The sequence below is a fragment of the Mesoplodon mirus genome, assembly GCF_964341445.2.
Source record: "Mesoplodon mirus genome assembly, chromosome: 13".
Lineage (NCBI taxonomy): Eukaryota > Metazoa > Chordata > Mammalia > Artiodactyla > Ziphiidae > Mesoplodon > Mesoplodon mirus.
In genome coordinates this window covers 18,237,857-18,264,405 of record NC_138989.1, presented here as the reverse complement: position 1 = coordinate 18,264,405, position 26,549 = coordinate 18,237,857, and the positions used below count along the sequence as shown (strand labels likewise).

Sequence of the window (26,549 nt, the reverse complement as noted above, 5' to 3'; positions counted from 1 at the left end):
AGCAACCCAAGTGTCCCTTCATGGATGAGTGGATAAACAAATGTGGTCTATCCATACAGTGGAATATTGTTTAGTCTTAAAAAGGAGGGAAATGCTGACACATGCTACAACATGGATAAACCTTGAGGACATTATGCTAAGTGAAATAAGCCAGACACCAAAGGACAACTGGTGTATGATTCCACTATATGAGGTTCCTAAAGTAATCAAATTCATAGAGACATAAAGTAGAATGGCAGTTGCCAGAGGCTGGGGAAGTGGAGTAGGGGGATCTGTGTAGCGGGTACAGAGTTTCAGTTTTACAAGATGAAAAGAGTTCAGTGGATGGACAGTGGTAATTGTTGTACAACATTGTGAATATAGTTAATACCACTGAACTGTACTCTTTTAAAAAATGGTTAAAATGATAAATTTTATCTTATGTGTATTTTACCATAATTGAAAAAAATTGCAGCCCGTTTCCTCCATCTTCCAGACCGTGTTCAGCTTTTTCTTTTTTTTCTTTTTCTTTTTTTTTTTTTGCGGTATGCGGGCCTCTCACTGTTGTGGCCTCTCCCGTTGTGGAGCACAGGCTCTGGATGCGCAGGCTCAACGGCCATGGCTCACGGGCTCAGCCGCTCCGCGGCATGTGGGATCTTCCCAGACCAGGGCACGAACCCGTGTCCCCTGCATCGGCAGGCGGACTCTCAACCACTGCGCCACCAGGGAAGCTCTTTTTCTTTTTTTATTTTCTTTTATTTTTTTATTAGTTTCTGCTTTATAACAAAGTGAATCAGTCATACATATACATCTGTTCCCATATCTCTTCCCTCTTGCGTCTCCCTCCCTCCCACCCTCCCTATCCCACCCCTCCACGCGGTCACAAAGCACCGAGCTGATCTCCCTGTGCTATGCGACTGCTTCCCACTAGCTATCTACCTTACGTTTGGTAGTGTATATACGTCCATGTCTCTCTCTCGCTTTGTCACAGCTTACCCTCCCCCTCCCCATATCCTCAAGTCCATTCTCAAGTAGGTCTGTGTCTTTATTCCTGTTTTATCCCTAGGTTCTTCATGACATTTTTTTTTCTTGAATTCCATATATATGTGTTAGCATACGGTATTTGTCTTTCTCTTTCTGACTGACTTCACTCTGTATGACAGACTCTAGGTCTATTCACCTCATTACAAATAGCTCAATTTCGTTTCTTTTTATGGCTGAGTAATAGTCCATTGTATATATGTGCCACATCTTCTTTATCCATTCATCGGATTAATCTCCAAAATTTATAACCAACTCATGCAGCTCAATAGCAAAAAAACAAACAACCCAATCCAAAAATGGGCAGAAGACCTAAATAGACATTTCTCTAAAGAAGATATACAGACTGGCTTTTTCTTTTTTTATAGCACGTATCACCTACTAACATACCATGTAATTTGCTTACTTATTGTTTAATGTCTGTCTTTACTTACTAGTATGAAAGCTTCACACATGGCGGGGGTCTAATGTATCCCAAGAAGGTGGGGCATTGCCTAGATTCCATCTGATACTGGATTTCAGTATAGACCAGGCCAAAGGACTAAATAAAAACTGTATGAATGAAAAAAATCAGAAAAATCTGTCCATCAGCTTAATCATTCTCCTTGACAGTGGGGGCCACCATTATTAAGTTTTAGCAGCTAAAGCACTGAGTCCCCATGGAAAGATCACACATAACCTTGTTTCATCCTGTTTGCCATTCTGCTTCCCTATCCCCTTCCATTAAATCAGGGAGGTTGAGAGAATGCAGTTTGACTTACTGATTATATGACTACATTCTTGAAATTGTCCCAGGCAAGTTCTTTGTGCCCATAAGGATTCATTCTTGGCTCTAGGGAAGGAACTGGAAGCAGGTTTTGTTTCCTCTAAATGAGGATACTGCTGCACAGAGACAGGACCAGAGTAGGCGGCTAAGGCACATGTGGGACTTCATGTTGGCTCCCATCCCCCTGAGGCTCATCGGGGCAAAAGGAAAGGATTCCTGGCCAAGGAGGAGAGATGGGAGTTTCATTGTCACCCACCTCAGGCAAAAAGTAGGGAGTTATTGTAATAGCCTAGGAATCCTCAAGGTTAACCCACCACAGGCTTTTAAAAACTCAAGCTCCATACAACTCAGTAACAAAAAACCAAACAACCCAATCCAAATATGGGCAGAAGACCTAAACAGACATTCCTCCAAAGAAGACATACAGATGGCCAATAGGCACATGAAAAGATGCTCAGCATCGCTAATTAGTAGAGAAATGCAAATCAAAACTACAATGAGGGGACTTCCCTGGCAGTCCAGTGGTTAAGACTCCGAGCTTCCAATACAGGGGGCGTGGGTTCGATCCGTGGTCAGGGAACTAAGATCCCACATGCTGAGCAGCAAAATAAATAAATAAATAAAGATAAAGATAATACTAAGTTTCTTAAAACAAAACAAAACAAAACAAAAAAACTACAGTGAGGTATCACTTCACACGGTCAGAATGGCCATCATCAAAAAGTCTACAAATAACAAATGCTGGAGAGGGTGTGGAGAAAAGGGGACCCTCCTACATTGTTGGTAGGACTATACATTGGTGCAACCACTATGGAGAACAATATGGCGGTTCCTTAAAAAACTAAAAATAGAGTTACCATATGATCCTTCAATCCCACTCCTGGGCATATACACAGAGAAAACCATAATTCGAAAAGATACATGCACCCCAATGTTCATAGCAGCACTATTTACAATAGCCAAGACATGGAAACGACTTAAGTGTCCATCAATAGACAAATGGATAAAGAAGATGTGGTGTATATATACAAATTGGAATATTACTCAGGCATTAAAAAGGAATGAAATAATGCCATTTGCAGCAACGTGGATGGACCTAGAGATTATCATACTAAGCAAAGTAAGTCAGAAGGAGAAAGACAAATACCATATAATATCACTTATATGTGGAATCTAAAATATGATAGAAATGAACTTATTTGCAAAACAAAAACAGACTCAGAGACATAGAAAACAAACTTATGGTTACCAAAGGGGAAAGGGAGTGGGGGAGGCATAAATTAGGAGTTTGGGATTAGCAGATACACACTACTGTATATGAAATAGATAAACAATGTCCTACTGTATAGCACAGGGAACTATATTCAATGTCCTGTAATAAACCGTAATGGAAAAAATATGAAAAAGAATATGTATATATATGTATAACTGAATCACTTTGCTGTACACCAGAAACTAACACAACATTGTAAATCATCTATACTTCAATTTTAAAAAAACTAAAAAACAACTCGCAGGCTCAAAGCTGCTCACACCCCACCGTTTCAAACACATGCCAGCCAGCTTCACCTCTAGGGAATATGTGTTTCAGTGACTTAAGAGGAACAGTCTGGAGGCCAAAGAAATAAAATCTCCTTGCAAAGAGGCCATTGCTTAGGTGGTCTTAGGCCTTAGAGAGGGTTGTTCAAGGGCCTACTGACCCTGACAGTGGCTTTACAGCCCAGACAAGCTCTTCTCTGGGCTGTCTAAAAGAATAATAGATCTGAATGTGAATCATTATGTGATCTTGGGCAATTCATTGAACTTCCCTGAGACATAAGAGGGTGCCTGGGCCACCTTCAAGGGCATTTTTGGCTTTTTAAAAAAATATTTATTTTATTTTATTTTGGCTGCACCTGGTCTTAGTTGCAGCACATGGGATCTTCGTTGAGGCATGCTGATTTCTTAGTTGTGGCATGCATGCAGGATCTAGTTCCTCGACCAGGGATCAAACCCAGGCCCCCTGCATTGGGAGCATGGAGTCTTACCCATTGGACCACCAGGGAAGTCCCCATTTTTGGCTTTAAAAGACTGTGATCCTAAGCTCTCTAGATGGATGTGCCTGGTACCATCTGGCTTATGGTGATTATTCTGGTGTCATTATTTTTTTTTTTTTTTTTTTTTTGCGGTACGCGGGCCTCTCACTGTTGTGGCCTCTCCCATTGCGGAGCACAGGCTCCGGACACGCAGGCTCAGCACCCAGCCGCTCCACGGCATGTGGGATCTTCCTGGACCGGGGCACGAACCCGTGTCCCCTGCATCGGCAGGCGGACTCTCAACCACTGCGCCACCAGGGAAGCCCCTGGTGTCATTATTAAGAGCATCTCTTTCTTACACATGGGGTTTTTAACCTCAACGCTATTCACATTTTAGACCAGATGACACTTTGTCATGAGGGGCTGTCCTAGACATTATAGGATGTTTAGCAGCATCCCTGGCCTCTACCCACAGGATGTCACAACCACCAACTGCCCCTCCAAGTTGTGACAATCAAAACTGTCTCCAGACATTGCCAGTGTCTCCTGGGAGACTGAATGGCTGCCCCTTGAGAACCACTGCTTGTTGAATGAAGGAGTGAGTAAATAAGTTGCAAAGAAAAACTGCCTGGAAAGTTGTCCCCCAGGCTTTCAGTGCCCCCAATTAGAAGTTACCCATCCCCCCCACTGAGGCCACATCACAGAATGATTAAGTGTGTGGCCTCTCTGCTCAAGTAGACCTGGATTTGAATTCTGACTTTCCTGCTGACTTGGAAGGTAACCTTGGGCAAGTTACTTTTCTTCTCTGGGCCTCAGTTTCATCATCTGTAAAGTGGGGATAGTAATAGCGTCAACCTCACAGGGCATAAGGCTCGTAAAATACTTAGTGGAGCTCCCAGCACGTGGTGAGGGCTTAACAAATTTTAACTATTTATTTGTGTTCATTGCCTTTTGTCTAGAATATAAGCTATTGGTCCATTATCCAGGGAACAAGCTCAATGCTATTCAGGTCAATGGGGGGTGGCAGGAAAATACAAAAAAATAAAATCCACAGAGAACTATATATTCCATTAATTATAGACTTCTAGACATTCAGGAATGGAAAGAACCTTAAAAGTCATCACTCCAACCCCTTATACCTCATATTCTCAATTCCACGCAAGAGGGGATCCAAGTAGTGGCTTCTAAACATCTGTGGCCATCATCAACATCTTATTAAAATTCAGATTCCTGGGCCCTGCTCACAGAGATGCAAAAGCTTTAGGTCTGGAGAATGGCCAGGAATCGGCATTGTAATTGGTTCCCTAGGGGGTACTCCTGGCCTCAGAGAAGCATCTGCTTCTGGTTAAGATCATGGGTTCTGGAGCTACTCAGGCCAGGAACCTAGGATACTATATACACTCTAGGGAACTTGGGCCAGAGCCTCAGTTTACTTGTCTATAAACTGGGGATATTAATAACACCTCCCTCCTAGGGTTGCTGAAGAGATTATATAAGACATACATATGCTAGGGATTTCCCTGTCGGTCCAGTGGTTATGACTCCATGCTTCCAATGGAGGTGGCGTGGGTTCGATCCCTGGTCGGGGAACTGAGGTCCCACATGCCATGCGGCGGCAGCCAAAAAATAAACAACAATGTGATTAAACCAGCCAAGATGACTAAATATAATGCCACAAAAACTCAAAAAAATATATATGCTATCTATATATTTACTGTATATAAGTATATATAGCATTTAGGCTTGCCCTTGGCATGCTGAGGGCTACATATTAAACATCATTACTCCTGAGACCATACACGTGGACACCTGCCTTTCCTAGACCTTTCATGAAGGGGAGCCCACTACCATCTAAAGCAGCCTTTTTCATCTCTGGACTTCTCTACCTGAGAAGCCTCCTTATATTTTGTTGAAATCTGTTTCCCTCTTTATATCCAGCAGTTCAAGCTCTATCCTCAGGGTCCAACTTGAACAAGCACCTTCTGTCACATGCCAGAAGTTCAAATATTGGAAGACAGAGGTTCAGCCCCTGAGAAGACTCTAACCAAATCAGATCAGCGAGTCCCCAGGTCTTATACTGAAGGAGACAAAGCAAGTCCATTTGTCAGTGACCCTGGCAGTTTCTCTGCTCCAGGTCCACAGCATCTAACCCCATTTGTCAGTAGGTTTCAGATTCCAAAGAAGTCCCAGTGTGATGTAGCTGAGTACCTGGGACGGAGCTCAGGGGTGCTGGTCGTCAGTTTTGTTGACTGAGTTCCCCAAACCTGAGGACACTTGTTATAACTCGGCCCTTTGCTGGTTAGCTTTGCAGATGGGCCTCCCTGTGTGACTGTTTTCCTCCACTGATTGGAAGAGTGGGGGGTCAGGGTGGGGAGGTGAATAATAAAAGCTCCAGCACCCCACTGCCCACCCACCCTGCTGTACCCCCTGGTCCAAGCCACCATCACTTCTCACTCAGCTGACCACACGGTCTCCCTGCTTTCTCTCCCCATCTTTGTGTGTTAATCATGCTTTTTTATTTTCTATGTTCTGATGTTTGGACATCTTAGGGCCTCAAAGGTCCTGGAAGGCACTCCCCTCTCAGGGTTAATTAATAAATAACTCACCTACCAGTGTACTTTTCGAGTGCAAACCAAGCAATCCAGAGCCATTAATCCACCTGCCCTAATCACTCCAGAGCCAAATACCAGACAACTGGAGACAGTCCCTACGCTCAGAGCCTGGAGAAGTTACTCAGGCTAGCCAATCCTCAGCCTGGTGACCCTGCGTCACCTTTTCCTTCCTGTGGAAACCACAGTAAAGACTTGCCCACATTTTCCCCTCACTCTTGCCTTGTTATTGACCCTGGTGCTTTCCCATTTGGCTTCCCAGGTGTGGTGTACCCCCTCTTCTTGGAATCTGTGAGTATAACAGAGTCTAGTCTTTTCAAAGGCAGTTGTCTCCTGATCTGTTTGCCTTGCCGCACCTAAATAATAATAAAACCTGTATTTTAGGGACTTCCCTGGCAGTGCAGTGGTTAAGACTGTGCGCTCCAATTCAGGGGGCACGGGTTCGATCACTGGTCAGGGAACTAAGATCCCACATGCTGCGGGGCCAATAAATAAATAAAAGTGTGACACACACAAAAAATTTTTTTAACTTATATTTTAAAACAGTCTCCCCAATCTATTCCTCCTCTTGTAGAAAAATGTGCCTGAATGATCTTCCCTAAATCAACTCTGATCATCTTCCACTGTGTCACCCCTACTTGAAACCTTTCAATGGCATCCCATTGGTCTTAGGATAACATGAAAAATCCTCCCTGTGGTCTCCAGAGCTCTCTATAATTCAGCCTGTTTCTCTGACCTCTACTCCTTGGTCCTACCTCTGGGTCTTTGCACTGGCTGTTCTCTCTCCTCCTCCCCTGTCTGTGTGGGACTCTCCTGGTCCTCAGACCTCAGGGAAGTCTATCCTGACTACTCTTCCCTCCAATCATTCTCTATCTTGGCACCCTGTCTGTTTCCCTCTCAAGATTCATTCATTTGCAAATGTATAACGATTTCTTGTTTACTAGTACATTAACCGTCTTCCCAGCTAGGGCATCTACTTCAGGAGGGCAGGTGTATTTTATCTCCTATTGTATCCCAGCCTTCAGCACATAGTCAGCACTCAATAAACTTATTAGAATACTGAAGGATGATGGAGCCAGGCTCTTTGAGATGTTCAACTCCTTTAGTCTCCATGGCAACCCCGTGAGATAGGAATTACCATTTCCCTTCTACCAGTAGGAAACTGAGACCCGGAGAAGTAAAGTAACCTAACCTAACCTCATAGCTACTGAATGGGGTGGGCAGGGGATTCACACCCAAATCAGTCTGTTTGCAGAGTTGGGCTCTTCTTTCTATGACAATCCCCCTCTCTTCAGACATTAAATGCTACCCTGTAATAGTCACACACAGGTACAAGCTTCCTTTTCAGTCTGATAGATTCACGAACTCAGGGGATAAATATCCAGAAGCTGAGATGAAAAGAAATCAAGTCTTTACCCTAATCAAGTCTCAGACCCTAATTTAAGGTACGGAGGTGAATTACATGATGGTACAAGAGAGATCTTTGGGTTGACAGCTATTTCCTCAAGCTCTTATCTTCTTTCAACAGCAAAATTATGTAAAGCAAATGTTCCCTGCTATTTTGGTAAATTATATGCTATATATACACAACAAATGCCAAGAAATTAGCCAGCTTGTTTCAAAGCCCTCATATATTTAACATATGCCACTGCTATTTTCTTTTTCTGTCATATTACTTTTTTTTTTCCCTTGGGAAATCGGCTCATGTAGCTGATAACTGCTTTCAGGAACCCAGCCGATTCAAAATGTAGTCTGGCTTTCTGAGTATAATTTAATGTCAGAGGTCTCTCTTTACATCATCTTAAAACAAGTTCTAATAAATAAAGGGCCCTGGCTTCTAGTGAATTGCCAGAGAAGGAATGTGAACACATCCCGGTTTAAAACTCCAGGGAGCTAAGCCATTTTCTCAAAGTCGAATTTCACAAAGGTCAGTGTACTCCACGCTCAAGGCAGAAAGGTGACTTGAACCAAGCTGGGTTGGAGGAAAGACAATATTGACACCATGCCCCTCAGTTTCCTGTTCATCAATCTCAGTTCATCTTCACCGCGGTCCTGCAAGCCTGTCCTCATCCCATTTCACAGCCGAACGAGTCTGTAACATGCTTAGCTGATGTTACAAGACCAACAAGAGCTCTGTGAATAGTCGCTATTGTGATTTATATTGATTATTTCACTAATAGATGTGCAGGTTAAAATTTTTACATATTGCAGCGGGATCCAAAATGAAAAGTTAAAAAAAATTTTTCTTTTCCTTAAAACTCCCCATTCCCATCCAATCCTCCTTCCCAGAAGCAACCAGTCTTAGGCTTCTTAAGTATCCTTCCAGAATGTTCGACTGTAGAAGCAAAAATATTCTTGAGCCCACTTGAACATGCACACAAATTCACTAGGGACCTGGTTAGAATGCAGATGCTGATTCAGTAGATCTGGGTCAGGGCCCGAGACTCAGCATTTCTACCACGTCCCTAGGGGAGGCTGGGGCCTCTGGTTCGAGACCACACTTAAGTCTTAGTACCGAGGACCTAGATCGCGGGACCATAGTCTAGCACATTTAATAAGGAGCCCCAGCGGGAATTCCTTGGTGGTCCAGTGATTAGGACTCAGCACTCTCACTGCCGGAAGCCCAGGTTTGATATCCGGCTGAGGAACTAAGATCCCGCAAGCTGCCTGGTGCAGCCAAAAAAAAAAAAAAAAAAAAATGAGCCCCAGCAATCTTTTCCTGTTGGTTCTTGCAACCAACGTGTGTGTGTGTTTATTGTGTGTGTGTTTATTGCGTTAAAATATACACAATAAAATTTACCATTTCAATAATTTAAATTGTACAGTTAGCAGTATGAATTACATTCATAATGTTGTGTTACCTTTCCCGCCATCTATCTCCAGAATTTTCTTATCTTTCGCAGCTGAAACTCTGTACCCGTTAAACACTAACTCCCCATTCCCCTCCGCACCACCCCCATCACCTGGTGACCACTGTTGTACTTTCTCTCTCTGTGAATTTGCTATTCTAGGCCCTCTCAGATAGGTGGACTCGTACAATAATTGTCCTTTCGTGTTGGCCTTATTTCACTTAGCACTATGTCTTCAAAGTACATCCATGTTGTAGCACGGGTCAGAATTTCCATCCTTTTTAAGACTGAATAATATTCCCTTGTATGGATAGACCACACTTTGTTTCTCCATTCGTCCACTGATGACCACTTAAGTTGTTGCCACCTTCGGCTGATGTGGTACAGATCAATATAAATAAATTTTTTTTAACATTTTCTTTAGTGGATGTGCCATCATCTGTCTAATTACTCCTTTCCTGAAGATTGTTTCTGGTTTGGTATCACCACAGCAAAGCTGCAAAGAGTGTGCTAGCACCAGAAGAGAATACAGCAGAGTGGCTGGGAGCAGGGACACTGAAATCCGATGGCTTTACCAAAGCCTAGACACTTACTATGTGACCTTGGGCAAGCTCCCAGCCCCTCTGTGCTTGAGTGTCCTCATCTGTAAAAAGGAGACAATGAAAGTGGGAATAAATAAGATAATCGATGCACAGTGCAAACACTAGACTTGACACACGCAAGCTAACAATCCATATCTGCCATTATTTGTAGGGGAAATCGTTGCCTACTGTGCCTGTCCCCACAATGAACTGCCAGCAGAACGCATTCTGGGTGGGAGCTCAAAGCACTGAAAAATTTGAAAGATAACACAGATTACCTTCCCAAAAGGTTGCAGTGGTCGCTATTAGTCACAGAAGGAAGCACAGAGCCTTGGACGGTCCTGGAGGAGAGGATGTGATGAGAGGGAGAGTGTCAGGCCACATAGCCATCTCCTTCTGTGACGTTACCTGCAGAGTCAAGGGCGAGCCATGGGCCTTCCCCTCACCCCTGAAAAGGCATTGATAATGCACATAAATGTTCATTTCCTTACTGCACTTAGTAATTCTCTACATTTCTATCTTCTACAAATACCTTGGGGGACTGTTTATGTTTTTGATTTGGGAGGTTGCTTCCTGGGGACAGGGTGTCCTACTCCTTTGTTGTTCCCTCCCTGGAACCCACTTCGCACCACACCTTGGTGGCTTGCAGAGTTGAAATGTCATCCCCTCCCCTGCTAGCCTCTCACTGCATCAGGTTCGTTTTATTTGCAGCTTTTCTCACAATGTGCAGGAATATCTATGTAGTAATATATACATCCACATGTATTATATTTAAATACATATTTATTTATATTTACAAATATATTTAGAAACATTATATATTGATCTATAAATGTATAAAATAATGTATAAATATATATAAATTTATAACTATATACATATGTAATTATATATAAAAATTACAAAATACATGTGGATATATACATAAAATTTTTTATTGAGGTATAGTTGATTTACAATATGTTGGTTTCAGGTGTACAACATAGTGATTCACAACTTTTAAAGATTAGACTCCATTTATATTATTATAAAATATTGGCTGTATTCCCTGTGCTGTATAATATATCCTGTTGCTTATCTATTTTATACATAGTAGTTTATATCTCAATCCCATACCCCTGTCTTGTCCCTACCCCCTTCCCTCTCCCCACTGGTAACCACTTGTTTGTTCTCTATATCCATAGGTCTGTTTCTTTTTTGTTACATTCACTCGTTTGTTTCATCTTTTAGATTCCACATATAAGTGATAACATACAGTATTTGTCTTTCTCTGTCAGACTTATTTCACTAAGAAGTAATAATATCCACGGCAGTGCTAAGGCTTGAGGGTTTGGGGCTTTTGGGGGGAGGGGGAATGGCAAAATACACATAAGATAAAATTTACCATTTTAACCATTTTTAAGAGTACAGTTTTGTGGCATTAAGTGCTTCACATTGTTGTGCAACCATCACTACCATCCATCTCCGGAAAGTTTTCATCTTCCCAAACTGAAACTCTGTACCTATTAAACACTAAGTCCCCATTCCTTCCTCTCCCAGCCCCTGATAACCACCATTCTACTTTCTGTCTCTGAATTTGACTACTCTAAGTATCTTATGTAAGTGGAATCATGCAGTATTTGTCTTTTGGGGACTGGCATATTTCACTTAGCATAATGTCTTCAAGGTTTATCCATATTATAGCACGTGTCAGAATTTCCTTCCTTTTTTGTTTCTGTTTTTTCTTTGTTTTTTGGCTGTGCAGCTTGTGGGATCTCAGTTCCCTCACGAGGGATTGAACCTGGGCCCTTGACAGTGAAAGCACGGAGACCTAACCACTGGACCACCAGGGAATTCCCCTTTCCCTTCCTTTTTGAAACTGCATAATATTCCATTTTATGTATAGACTGTATTTCGCTTGTCCACCCATCCACTGATGGACACCTGGGTTGTTTTCACCTTTGGGCTATCGTGAATAGTGCTGCTGTGAACATGGACGTACATTCACAGTGTTGTACAACCTTCACCTCTATCTAATTCCAGAACATTTTCATCACCCCAAAAGGAAATTCTGTACCCATTAGGCAGTCACTCCCCACCCCTCTTTCCCCAGCCCCTGGCAACCACTGATCTGCTTTCTGTCTCTATGAAGTTGCTTCACATAAATGGAATCATACATGTGTGACTCTCTGTGTCTGGCTTCTTTCACTCAGCATCGTGTTTCAAGGTTCATCTGTGTTGTAGCTTGTGACAGTGATTTGAGGACTTTTTACAGTAGTTATGCTGGAGGCTGCTCACAGAAGCTCTAGTGAGCAGATTGTTAAATATTCAGAACATCCCAGAGCCTGTTATTTAACCATTGAGAGCTTAAAATTGGTCACAGTGGGAGTATTTACCCCACAGATATTGGCAAGTGCTACACATCAGTATGGCTTGGGGGATTTGAGACTCAATTGTAGGCACTGGCTTCAGAGCATCCCCCATAATCCCCATCTGCATCCCTCAAAGCTACCCCCAAATAAATTTTGGGGTGGCCAAAAACTTCGTTCGGGTTTTTCCATATTTTACGAAAAGCCCGAATGAACTTTTTGGCCAACACAATACATACTGTGAATAAAATGGTGCTCTTGCTGTAAAAGTGTTGCTTAAATGAAGCCCCAGATTCCAACTTCATGCCAGATATCTAAGCCTAAGGCAGTCTGTCTCCTGGCCTTTGCTCCCAGGTGACACCTGCCTTCCAGCTGCAAAGGAAGCCCCAGCTCTGGACTGCAGGGATGTTTGTCTGAGTCCTGTGCCACAGGGGTTCTGGGCCTCTCGGGTGAGGAGGGTAAGCTGCAGGCACCCAGCTCAGCCAACAGAGTAGGAGCCTCCGCCCCTCAGCACTAGGGGTGGGGAAGGTGGAGTGGGCAGAATTGTTTGCCTGCCTCTAATGCGCTAATTCAGTCGTTGCATCAGCCAGAGCAGCACCACCTGGGAACGTGCTGGAAATGCAAAATCTCAGTCTCCAACCGAGACTTTCTGAGTCAGACCCTCTTGGAGTGGGGCCCCAACTTCTGTGTTGTGACCAACCCCACAGGGATTTTGAGGCTCCATCCAGCTCAAGAACCCCTGCACAAATGTGACAACCTGAAGAGCTAGCTGTCAGCCAGGCTGGAATCGAGCTGTGCCTTTCAATTCCTGCTCCAGGTCACATCGTTATCCACTCTCTGGCAAGCCCACCCACACAGGGCAGCTGAGTTCGGGCTTCACATTCATTCCCCAGACACAGGTGAATGCTCGAGAGAGGCGCTGGTGCTTAGTGATTAGGACCCAGGGCTCTAACACCAAAGACATCCAGGCTGAAGCCTCAGTTCTTTCAAGCTGTGTGACCTCAGGCAAGTGTCTTAACCTCTCTGAGCATTTGTTTTCTCATCTGTACAATGGGGATAATAACATTAACTAATTCATAGGTTGATCATCAGGGTAACTAACAGGAGATAATGTAAAAGGCATAGCTCTTAGCATTTAGTAAGTGCTCAATAAATAGCTGTATGGTTGGAGGGCTATTATTTGTAGCAGATACCCTTGGTGCCTGTCCCAGATTCCCTTTACCAGATTGATCATCCCCCAGCTGCTGCCAGTCATGGGCGCTCACAGCTCACAGCTGCAGTCACCTCTGGAGGGTTTCCCTTGACTGAGGGGAGTCACTTCACCTGGGGATACCTGGGAAGTTATGCCTTCCATCCCTGGGGTGGCATGACCAGTGATTGACTGATTGGAGCCCAGCCCCCAGACCTCTAGGTGGGACAATCTCCATGGCACAATTCACACTCCAGAGCTCCCTGTGGATCCCATTTCATACAATGGAACATTATCCAGCCTTTAAAAATGATGGAAATTCTGACACATGTAACAACATGAATGAACCTTGAAGGTGTTATGCTAAGTGAAATAAGCCAATCACGTAAGGACAACTACTGTATGATTCCACTTATGTGGGGTCCCTAGAGTAGTCAGATTCATAGAGGCAAAAAGTAGAATGGAGCTTGCCAGGGGCTGGTGGGGAAAGGGGATTGGAAGTCAGTGTTTAGTGGGTACAGAGTTTCAGTTTGGGAAGATGAAAAAGTTCTGGAAATGGACAGTGGTGATGGTTGCACAATATTGTAAATGTATTTAATGCCACAGAACTCTACACTTAAACAGGGTTACAATGTTGAATTTAATGTTATGTGTATTTTACGACAGCTGAAAAAAAGAGAATCCCATTTTAGGCTCTGCTTCTAAGGAATTTGACCTATGACAAAACTATTACACCTAATTTATAGCAAGGTAAACTGAGGCTCAGAGTGACTATAGATATATCTTATGCTGTGGGGATGGTAATGGTCACCACCTCTCAGGGTTATTGTGAGGGTGAAGTCAAATAACGATGCCTGTGAAGAGCACTGATCAAGGAAGAGTATTAATGATGAAAATGTGAGAGATGGAGACTGGAAAAGAGACATGGTGGCTTCAACTGAATTATAGTCAAGTGTTGACAACTTCATATGGTTCAACCTACTAGTAGTGTCTAGTCTTTAAGCTGGACAGCAGAATCAAAGACATTTCTCTCATTGTTATCTATTCAGTCTTATATTCTTTAAATATTTCAAAATAAAAGATGGACTTGAGGATATGGGGAGGGGGAAGGGTAAGCTGTGACAAAGTGAGAGAGAGACATGGACATATATACACTACCAAACGTAAGGTAGATAGCTAGTGGGAAGCAGCCTAACACAGGGAGATCAGCTCGGTGCTTTCTGACCGCCTGGGGGGGTGGGATAGGGAGGGTGGGAGGGAGGGAGACGCAAGAGGGAAGGGATATGGGAACAGATGTATATGTATAACTGATTCACTTTGTTATAAAGCAGAAACTAATACACCATTGTGAAGCAATTATACTCCAATAAAGTTGTAAAATAAATAAATACATAAATAAGAATTAAAAAAAAAAGATTTTGGATGGGGGGAATGGAGTAAATGGGGAGTAATGGAAGGGTTTGAATGGTATCCTGTCTTTGGCCAGAAACACAAGGTTTTGATCAGACAGACCTGGGGGTGAACCCTGGCTCCATGCCTTTTTAGCTCTGTGACCAGGGGTAAGTCCTGTGACTTCTGGGGCCTCAGTTTTCTTGTCTGTAAAATGGTGATAATAACACCAACCTCATAGCGCTGTCGTGCAGAACGAGTGCATGGAAAGCAACACCTAGAACGAGGCACAGATGCTGCTAGACGGTGGTGGGCGTGGTGGAGAGTGCAGTGGTGGTGGTGGATGGGATGGAGTGTTTGCTCCAAGCTTCAATCCCAGCCGATCCGCCTGCAAACCCTGTGCTCTACGCCCTCCTGCATATTTCCAACCCAAGATGAGATTGACAGCTGGAGCTTTCCAAGCCCAGCCTTGCCATCAAATGGAGTTTCGGGTATTTACAAAATTGCCGTGATTTCATCTGTCTTTTCTCCAAATTCACAAGCAGGGAATGTTCCCCAGGCTTCTGGAATCTGAAGATTTACCCTTTCTATGCCAGAGTACCAGTTATTCTTGGTGAAATGTATGGAATAATGCAATAATTAATTGATGATGATGTTGATAGCAATATTTTTTACTTAGAAATTTCTCCATTTTTACCTTTTAAAAACGTGGCCCAGGTTTGCCCTCCTCAGCCCTCCGCCCTTCACGCCCATGTCATCGCAGACTCCTTGTTTCAAAGCTCTGGGGGAAATGGGCATTACTCATTCCATATGACTCTCTCCTGGGAGGGTAGGGACTCATCTCTCCTGTTACTGCTGCCACCCTGAAACCCACCACAGGGCTGGCAGAGAGCAGGTGTTTTGTGTTTGGGGGTGAGGAAGTTGGAGGAGACATGTATTTTTGCCTCTGAGCCCAGATTAAGAAGTTGCTGCTCAGAGAAGTCAAGGCGTTTCCCAGAGTAACAAGAAGTAGCACAGTGTGAAGGAATGTATTGTGTTGAGAGTGGAGTCCATGGGGTCTCAAACTCAGATGCCTACAGGGCCAGACAAAGGGGACAAAGTGCCGAGTGGAACACAGAGCAAGTGTAAAGATAAGTGGCAGGATGGGCTTCCCTGGTGGCGCAGTGGTTGAGAGTCCGCCTGCCGATGCAGGGGACGCGGGTTTGTGCCCCGGTCCGGGAAGATCCCACATGCCGCGGAGCGGCTGGGCCCGTGAGCCATGGCTGCTGAGCCTGTGCATCCAGAGCCTGTGCTCCACAACAGGAGAGGCCACAACAGTGAGAGGCCTGCGTACCGCAAAAAAAAAAGATAAGTGGCAGGAGACTGTCAGGGCTGGAGGTTATTTGGGGAGGACGAGACTGTGGTCACCTGTGCATCGTGTGTCCCATCTACAGGGGATACACTGCCCTGGTCAGGCCATGTTGGTCCCTTATTAGAATGTGTGCCCCAGACGGCCAGATATTCTACTTTTTTTTTGGGGGGGGGGGTAGGAGTTTATTAATTCATTTATTTACTTTTGCTGTGTTGGGTCTTCGTTTCTGTGTGAGGGCCCTCTCCAGTTGTGGCAAGCGGGGGCCACTCTTCATCGCGGCGCGCGGGCCCCTCACCATCGCGGCCTCTCCTGCTGCGGAGCACAGGCTCCAGACGCGCAGGCCCAGCAGCCGTGGCTCACAGGCCCAGTTGCTCCGCAGCACGTGGGATCCCCCCAGACCAGGGCCCGAACCCGTGTCCCCCGCACCAGCAGGCAGACTCTCAACCACTGCACCACCAGGGAAGCCCTCTACTTTTGAAAGAGATGGGAATCTGGATTTTTATGTGAATTCTCCTAATTTTAAAACATTGGCATCCACTTTAAATTAAAAAAAAAAAACACTGTGTGGGCAACTTTTGGTGGGCATAGTGTAACCCTTAGGTGACCAAATTGTTACTTCCATTAGATATAGATAGAGGAACGTAAATTCTGAAACACATGTACTTCCGACCAGTTTTTAGGTCTAGTGCAAGGATATCCTCATTCACATAACTTACCATGTGAACAGGACTCCCCCTGGAGTTGTGCAGTGCCCAACCTGTCCAACTGTACTAGGCAGCCCTTAAAGTTGTCACCCTCCCCACAGTCCAACTCAACAGAAATGCCCACCCCCACCTCTCCTCCACCCATTCAACTCTTTAGACCATAAGAGAAAGCTTGTCACCTGTCTTGGACACAACAGCTATACTGCAAGGCCATTGAGGAGGAGTTCTAGCCATCATGACCAGATTTGCTCTGTCCTCTAGGGTGGTGAAATTCCGTCGCACAGGCGAGAGTGCAAGGTCAGAGGACGACACGGCTTCGGGAGAGCATGAGGTCCAGATTGAAGGGGTCCGTGCAGGCCTAGAGGCTGTCGAGCTGGATGATGGGGCAGCTGTGCCTAAGGAGTTTGCCAATCCCACCGACGGTGAGGGGACCCTGCAGTTGGGGCATCGGCCCAGGCTACAGTCAGGGGCTCTGAGGCACCAGGGTTGCCTCTCCAGGTGGTATGCTCAGAGGGATCTTGTGAAGGGGCAGGTAGGAGGGCCTGGAGGCCAGGGGTGACACTGGAAGTGTGGGGCTGGACCTACATGGCTTTCTTCAGCAGGCAAGGTTATATCATAATCCCTGACAGTGAACAACATTGACTGACACTTGGCTGAGGATGGCAACCACAATGATGATGATGATGATGATGATGATGGTGATAGAGATGATGATGATGATGATGGTGATAGAGATGATGATGATGATGATGAGATGGTGATGGTGATGGTGATGATGAGGGTGGTGGAGGTGGTGGTGGTGATGATGGTGATGATGAGATCGTGATGATGATGATGATGATGATGCTAGAGATGATGATGGTGCTGATGATAATGTAATGATGATGGTGGCAATGGTGATTGTGAAGATGACAGTAGTGATTAGAGCAGCAGACACAGGCTGAGGATTTACTCTGTGCCAGGCACTGTTCCAAGCACTTTACACATATTACGCATTTCATCTTCACAACAGTTCCAACTGGAAGTATTACGATTATGTTTCCCATTTTCCAGGAGAGGACACGGAAGTACAGAAGGTTAAGTATCTTGCCCAGGGTCACACGGCTAGAACTTAGCCAAGCTGGATTTACACCCAGAAAGTCTGGCCTCAGAGCCCACATTCCTACCCATGACCCTGTGCTCTTTCTGAATACAGATGGTCAAACAAGAGACTTGAAGCCGTGCTAGGGGACCTGGTCTCCCCTCACCACCTGATGATGCTGATGGATGAAAACATTCTATGCATTCCTGAAAGAGATTCCCAACAGGAGAGAGGATTAATGGCTTGAGCCCAAGGCCTGTTGTTGGCAGATCTAAGGAGGCAATGACTGGGGAGGAAGGAGAGGCAGAGGTTACAAGCAGTGGCTTCAGGCTCAGGCTGATCTGGGCTCAATTCCCAGATCTTCACTGTGCCAGCTACGTTAACAGTGAGCAAGTTCATGTCCTCCTCTGTAAAATGGGGCTAAGACTGAGCCTTAACTAGTATAGTTGTGACGGCAGTGCCTGACCCACAGGGAGCCCTCAATAAATACACCATTATATTATTGCTATTACTGTTCTTATTATTGATGATGTTATAGGACTCACTCTGCTTTCTCCTCAGTATTTTTACTGAAGGAAACCAGACTCTGCTGGTGTGATAAACACCAGCTCCTACTTCTAAAGAAAATTATGATTGCTATAAGGGGCCCATGATTGAAATTCTAATAAGATGACAACTCCCAGCAGAGGCTGATGAGATCCTCAGAGGCCCCACAGGAAGGCCACCCAGCATGCTCCTTTAGTATTTTTATTTTTTAGTTAACTTTTTATTTGGGGCTTTTTTTTTTTTTTTTTTGGCCTTGCTGTGCAGAATGTGGGACCTTAGTTCCCCGACCAGGGATTGAACCTGTGCCCCCTGCATTGGGAGCGCAGAGTCTTAACCACTGGACTGTCAGGGAAGTCCCTGGATTATTTTAAATTTACAGAAAAGTTGCAAAGATAGCACAGAGAGTTCTCATATACTCTTTTTTTCTTTCTCAAAATCTTTTTTGTCTGGTTGTTATTTTTTCATATACTCTTCATGCAGCTTCCCCTAAAGTTAACATCTTACTTAACCATGGCACACTTGTCAAAACTAGGAAATTAACACCGGTGCAATACTATCCAGGAAACTCCAGACTTCATTCAGATTTCGCCAGTTTTCCCAGCAGTGCTGTTACAGGAACCAATCCAGCACACCACATCGTATTTAGTCTTTTCGTCTTTCTCAAAACACTTATGAGCTTCTAAATTATATCCTTATTTTTTTCTGAGTACAAATAATATGTGTTTATTTAGAAAGCATTCAGACATGATCAAAATGTATAAAAAGGTGAACGTTGACAGATAACCCTGTCGACAGTCTGTGGCCACTTAATCTTGCTTTCCGTGGTCCATCTTGCTTTGTTTTCTTAAAATTAACAATATAATGTATGCATCTTTCTATATCTGCCCATTTTTAAACAGATGGGTTGGATTTCATAATGTAGATATATAAACATTTAAATATAATATGTAAAATAATTTAACCAATTTTCTGTTGATAGACATTCTGGGTTGTCCAATTTTTCCTTTTGTAGAAACAATGTTGCATTGGACTTTGCAGCAAGATATACCTTCATGCTTGCTGGAAGGTTTTTCTAGGATAAGTTCTAGAAGCAGCATGCACTGCCTTTAAAGAGCTTGGCCAGGGACCCCCCCACCCCCACCCAGGCCCCACACACTAGGACAACTGCAAGATGCACTGACTCCTTCCTCCACCTCCCCCTTCTCCTTCCCAGATACTTTCATGGTGGAAGATGCGGTGGAAGCCATTGGTTTTGGAAAATTTCAATGGAAGCTCTCTGTTCTCACCGGCTTGGCTTGGGCAAGTATCCCTGGAGACAGTGACCTCACCTTCAGTTTCCAAGGAACACCTGTGCTGCTCAACTGGCTTTCCATGATCTACACGGAAGGACACAGCTCCTTCCACAAAGAGCCTTTGCTTGAATCAGCAGAGTTTGGGTTGAGTGACCCTGGGTGATAATGAAGGTCTGGGGGTTGGGGGCTGCGGAGGTTAGGTGTGGTTGACAATTGCCCTCAAGGAGAAGTTGAAGCTTCTGGTTAATTAAGTGGTTCTCAACCCTTTGAGGCTCAGGGCTTCTATAAGATTCTGATGTCATCTGTGAGGCTCACCTTAGAAAAACATGCACAGATCAAAATGTGCCTTCGTTTTAAGGGGCTCATGATCCCTCATCAAACTCCCTTAATCTACCTAAAGCAAATAATGCATCTAGACCGTTAATACAATTGAAATTGATTTTTGTGACTAGTGCAAGACTGAGATTTAACTACGTAGTTTTCCAAACAGTCATCAATTTCCCCACATCATTTTTCCCACGAATTTGCAGAGCCGCCTTTATCATCCACCACATTCCCACGGCTACATGGGTTTGCTTCTTGACTCTCATTTCGGTGCCATTGCTCTGTCTGTTTAATCCAGTAAAGGAACCACTATATTTAATTACCAGGGCTTCCTAGTATGTTTTAATAATGTTAAAAGGTCACTCATTAACTATACTGACAATTCTACATGAACAATAACCAAAGAGAAACTAGTTTTTAATTGAGCTATAAGAGAAAAAGGTCATTGTCTCTCTACCTCTATAAAAATGTTCTTCTGATTTTCGAAATATGATATTTTACCACTTCATTCGGGGAGTGCCCCTAAGTTTTTTCAAACACGGGAGAACACACACACACAAAGAATGTTGAATGTCTAGTTGTCAATTCCTGCGTGGCACCACACTGTTTTAACTACTGGAGCTTTCAGTGTGTTTTTTAAATTTAATTTATCTATTGTATTTTTGACCGCTCTGCAGCGGCATGCCGGATCGGCATCCAGGATCTTACTTCCCCGCCCCGGTCACACCCGTGCCCCCTGCATTGGGAGGGTGGAGTCTTAACCACTGGACCTCCAGGGAAGTCCCAACTTTCAGTGTGTTTTGATGTATGATAGGGCACTCAGCAGAAGGTAGAAGAGGGATTTTTGTACACACTTGCTTGGGGTCGTGGACTTGGTGAGGGGCCAGCCATCCCCGGCCCGGGCAGCATCCTGGCCTCATGATGTTTGCTTGCTCCCTGCAGATGGCGGACGCCATGGAGATGATGATCCTGAGCATCCTTGCGCCGCAGCTACACTGCGAGTGGCGGCTGCCCAGCTGGCAGGTGGCATTGCTGACCTCGGTAGGCAGCCCAGCAGCTCTTTCCTGTTGTGCACATTTCTGGTCCCCCGGGGCGGGGGGTTCTGTAGGATGTCCCCCTCCTCCTTCTGCTGCCAAGGACTCAGCAGAAAAGACTTAAACCCTGAATGGAAACACCATTACCTCAGATTCCTCCTCCCTTCTCCATCTCATGTGTCCTGGCAGCTTTGCAGCCAACTCTAACCTCTCCTGGGGGTTCCAACTACGTGGGGGCCCCAGATATCCTGCTCAATTGCTAGGAAGCTGGAGCGCCCCTGATCATATTACTTAAACCTTATAAGCCTCACTCTTCCAAAAAGGAGATGCCAGTTCCTCCCACATGAGGGTGACTTGAGGATTGGAAGCGACATAGTACATGTTCAATAAATCATAAGAGCTGCTGCTCCCTGGAACTAAGGCTTGGAGGAGCATGTGTCAGACGCTTAATTTTTGTCAAGAGATAGTTCAACGGCAATCTTCTAAAAGGGAGGGGAATGGCCAGGCTGGATAAGAGGATAAAAATAATGATACCCACAAAAGCTAATGTTTATTGAGCATTTACAATGCAAATGGCTTTATATACACTGTATACAATATATGTGCAATATACATTGTGCTTTTTAATTCACACAACGCTATGAGGTAGGTACTATTATGAGCTGAGGAAGATGAGTGCAGAGAGGTTAAGTCACTCACAAAAGGTCACACAGCCTAGCTAGTGGCAGAGTCATTGCTGACTAGGAATGCCTCCCAGAATGCTGTTTTTCTATGGACAACTGTTCTAGAATGGCCTGAGTGCCTTTGGCCTTTGGCAACAAGGCAATAAGGAACTTCATAAGCACATACATCTGGATTTTTGTGGTTTAGTTACCTTGAGATGTGTGACCTTGAATGAGACACTTTCGGCTCTATTTCATCATCTGCAAAATGGGGGTGATAACGCCTGTTTGACTTCGGATGGTCAACAAAATCCCTAGAGTGCCTAGCACATCGTAGAGGTCGGGTAAATGATACTTCTTTCTTATATTCCTCATTCTCACTAATACCTCCTAAGGAATAATCACAGGTCTGTGTTTTTGTGATGCGAGGCCTTTTTGATCCCTTGTCATTGGTTCCTAACAGCCACCATTTATCAACGAGCACTTATATGCCAGCATCTGTGCTAGGGGTTTTCCATGCTTTACCTCTTTAACCCTCTCAACCTATGAAAGCGGTGCTGTTATTACTCCTTCCATTTCTACAGATAAGGACACTAAGTCTCAGCCAGGTGCGATGACTTGCCCAAACTCACACAGCCTATCAGAGGCAGAGGCAGGATTGAAATCAAGGCCAGGCAGACTCAGAGCCCCTGACCCCAGCTTACTGCCCTGGATCACTTTCCTATGGTATCAGGTTTGGACTCATGGGCTAGTAAAGCAGTGAAGCTCCATGGCCAAGTTTTCTGCAGAAAAGTTAGGGCACTGCAGGAGCTGCTTCAGCTGCATAAAGTACATAAGAAGGATGAGACTGACCATCGTTGCTGTCACAGGCAATACCGTGTGAGATTACCGTAATTACTGTGATACATAACCAGTACTCTGCGGTGCCTACGTCTCCCTTGGGAAAGTGAGAATGGGGGAAAACGGGTGTTTACAGGGATGCTTGACTCTCGGGATGTAAGGATATCATTTAGCACATGACTAAGGCCACACTTACCCCAAGACAGTAATCATCAAACACTTTGGCTCTCGCTAATCTAGAAAAGAATTGTGTAAAAACGATGCAGCCCCCAGGAGTCTCACAAGTTTTTAAATTGACGTTATAACTTTAAAATTATAGTTGCAGCTTATATAATTTCTGGAGTATTGAAATATTAAAAGTTCAAATAAAATTTTCATATCACTCTTTTCATTTTTTATTTTTTTAAATTTTATTTATTTATTTATCTATTTATTTATTTTTGGCTGCGTCAGGTCTCTGTTGCTGCGCGTGGGCTTTTTCTAGTTGCGGCGAGCGGGGGCTACTCATTGTTGTGGTGTGTGGGCTTCTCATTGCAGTGGCTTCTCTTGTTGCGGAGCATGGCTCTAGGCGCAGGTTTCAGTAGTTGTGGCTCAGGGGCTCTAGAGCACAGGCTCAGTAGCACACGAGCTTAGCTGTTTGGCATCATGTGGGATCTTCCCAGACCAGGGCTCAAACCCATGTCCCCTGCACTGGCTGGCAGATTCTTAACCACTGCGCCACCAGGGGAGTCCCATATCACTCTTTTTAATGTGTCCAATGGAATTGAAATATTTATCTGCTACCCACCATCACCTGTGTAAAAATACCATGAATAAGCTCTTCAGAAGAATTTGGAAATTTTGCATTGTCTTGTTTTCTTCTTGAACTGGTATTTTCATTCCATTTCTCCATATAATTTTATCTTAATGTAATGTTTTATTATGCTTGAAAGTACTTCATTTGTCACCCTATCATAGTTTTTGTGACATTTTAAGTTATTGTTTTTAATTTTCTGAGATCATAAGACTCTGAGTATTAAAATTTTTCTCCAGCAGTAAGTTATCATGATAATTTTTAGTAATAAACAGCAGATCAAAACAAGATATAATTAATTTTGATAAATAATTGCTAAACATAAGTCACTTTATCAGGAACACACCTCTTCATGAGGGCTACGGAGTGTTTCCCAATTATGTCATGCATTCTTGAATCGTTACTTATTGCTAAAATGAGACAGGGTTCAGCCACTGTGCTACTCCTACTTTTCATATTTATTGAATGGATACAAATATGAAAGGCTTTGTTCACATATAAAAACTTTGTGGGGAGGGAACTGAAGGAGTTCTGTAATAACTCAATGAACTAATGCCACTTGATGTTTTTCAACAACTTCCATGTTTCATGCTGAAGAGCACACAGCAGTCGTTTTTTGGTTTTTTTTTTTTTTGCGGTATGCGGGCCTCTCACTGTTGTGGCCTCTCCTGTTGCGGAGCACAGGCTCCGGACGTGCAGGCTCAGCGGCCATGGCTCACGGGCCCAGCCGCTCCGCGCATGCGGGATCTTCCTGGACCGGGGCACGAACCCATGTCTCCTGCATCGGCAGGCGGACTCCCAACCACTGCACCACCAGGGAAGCCCACAGCAGTCGTTTATGAAAAATTATTTTTAGTGATCTAATCTGCTGACAGCTTGATTAGGCTCTCCTGCAATTTTGTTAAAAATAATAAAATGGAATTGGAATCAAGATGACTTGCGAAAGGATTTGTAACTGTGTCATTGGTGTCCTTCTGGAAGCATCCTGGAGGGTTTAACCTCAAAGCAATGTGCTGTGAGGTGCATTGGGAGGATGTGGTAGGGAGAAGTGGGGGAGGGGTGGTTGAGAAAGGGAGGAGGGAACTGGTGAGACCCCTAACCTGTTCTCAGGAAAGAATCTCTATGGAAGTTGAGGACTTGGAAATAAATTCCTTTAAAACTATCCAAATCTGCTTCTCCCTTGGAACACCTCTGTGTAGCCGGTTTGGAGCCCGCTGCTCTAGACCATGCCTGGAGGAATGCTTTTGGGTTCAGACCACACTAAGCAGTGCCATTCCCGTCTCTGGGCCTCAGTGGCCTTATATGTAAACTGGGGATAATAATAGTACCCCCTCCTTAGGGCTGCTGTGAGAATTAGGTAAGACATATGTAAAAAGCATTCAGTGTGGTGTCTGACACTTGGTGAATGCTCCGGAAAGGACAGAGCAGTGAAGAGTGCTCTAGTCGGCCTGCTTGGGTTTAAGACCTGTCTCTACCCTCTCCTCCCTGGGATAAGAGCAGGTTTCTTAAAACTTCTAAGCCTCAAGCTACCCATCTATAAAATGGGTAGGAGCATTTATAACTCATCTGCTCTGATCAAGGGTTAACAATGGAACAAGGACTTTGCCCAGCACACAGTGAGCACTCCATGGTTGCTGTCTCTTGCTAATGGCTTACAACTCCCATCCTAACTTCCTGTCTCCTGTTTTCATATCCTCCAAATTCTACCTTGCAACCTTTAACATTTTTTTAGCCATGAAACATTTCTTGGGTTTGGTGAGAAATTGGTAAAATACTAGCTCTGCAGCCATGCAGCCTGATTCCAGGCCGGGCTGCATCACTTACACTTGTGTGACCCTGGCCATGTGACCTCCCCTCTCTGAGTCTCTGTTTCCTCATCTGTGAAATGGGGATAATAATAGCACCCGCCCCCTAGGATTGTTGTGAGGCTTAAACAGTAACATGAAGCATGTAGACTAGTATTTGCATCTTAACACGATCTCAGTAAAGCTTGCTTCATTGTTATTACAGGAGTGTGACGTCACACGTTCAATTTGGTGTTCCCTTTCTCCACAATGCTCCGTGTCATTATCTAACAGAAACTGTCTTTGCCCACACAGGTGGTCTTTGTCGGCATGATGTCCAGTTCTACCCTCTGGGGAAACATCTCAGACCAGTATGGCAGGAAAACAGTAAGGCAACTTCTCCTAAGCTCGTGTCCTCTGGGTTATCTTTGTGATGGCATTGACAGAGTAGCAAAACGTGCGCTGACTGAGCATTTGGTGGGGGTCTAATTAATTCAGAGATACATTGAAGGGCAAAGAGAAGACGTTGCTCTGAGGCTATGGACTCTTGAAATCACACATGCCTAGTGGGGCCCAAGGATGTGCATTTCAGAACGTAGAAGATGCTGGTGGTGCCCACCCCCATCCCCTTGGCGCTCAATCCGTCTGTGCCTCGGTTTCCTCATCTGTAAATGGTATAATAATAGTCTTCCCCATAGGGCTGTTACGGGGAGTAAATGACCCTTGTGACAGAAAGCTCTTGACACAGAGGAAATGTTTCTTCAATTTCCATTATCCTTCCTACTCGCCAAGCTCACGGTGCCAATAAATGGCAAGGCCAGTGTTAAAATGCAGGTGCCTCTGGCTCCAGAGTTCACATCCTTCACCTTGACCTTGGCTGCTGGGAGACATCACTGAACGATTCCCTGGAATTCAGTTGATTAGCTGAACATTCATCCACCCCGCCTGCAGAGGGTTCCTCCAGCTCTCCTGAGCAGCTTGCTAAATACCACACCCAACACAAAGCTGGCGTGACCGGAGAGAGAGAGAGAAAGTGCCACCAGATTGTAGAGCCTCCTTCTCCCCAGCATGGAATTCTGGCCCAACCTCATGGAGGATGGATCCGGCTCTAATTATAAAGCTTCCCCAGAACTCCTCCAGGACCAGCAGGCGAGCCAGACAGCTGGCGAGCCTTGGCAAGCTCGGAGAACCTCCTCTTAGCTCCTTGATCTGCCTTGGCTCAGCTGGGAGGTTTCTGTGAGGGCGTCTGCTGCGTGACTTTGCAGGAGAATCACATATGGGGTTAGGACTCGGTGGAACCCTTCTTTTTTTTTTTTTTTTTTTTTTTTGCGGTACGTGGGCCTCTCACTGTTGTGGCCTCTCCCGTTGCGGA

At 44.6% G+C, this 26,549-nt stretch overlaps 1 protein-coding gene across 4 annotated transcripts in view; it reads left to right on the top strand.

Annotated features, from left to right (window-relative positions):
* The window catches only part of SVOP (SV2 related protein), an 85,770-nt gene that overhangs the window by 5,021 nt on the left and 54,200 nt on the right, over positions 1–26,549 (top strand). For all 4 annotated transcript variants that reach the window (XR_014295670.1, XR_014295671.1, XM_082640027.1 and 1 more), the window contains exons 2-5: positions 17,083–17,243; positions 19,662–19,747; positions 21,007–21,105; positions 25,493–25,564. Coding sequence is in view for 2 of the 4 variants with exons in the window: in XM_082640027.1 (XP_082496153.1) it covers positions 17,083–17,243; positions 19,662–19,747; positions 21,007–21,105; positions 25,493–25,564 (418 nt within the window). In the remaining 2 variants the exon portion in view is untranslated. The remainder of the gene's footprint in view (positions 1–17,082; positions 17,244–19,661; positions 19,748–21,006; positions 21,106–25,492; positions 25,565–26,549) is intronic.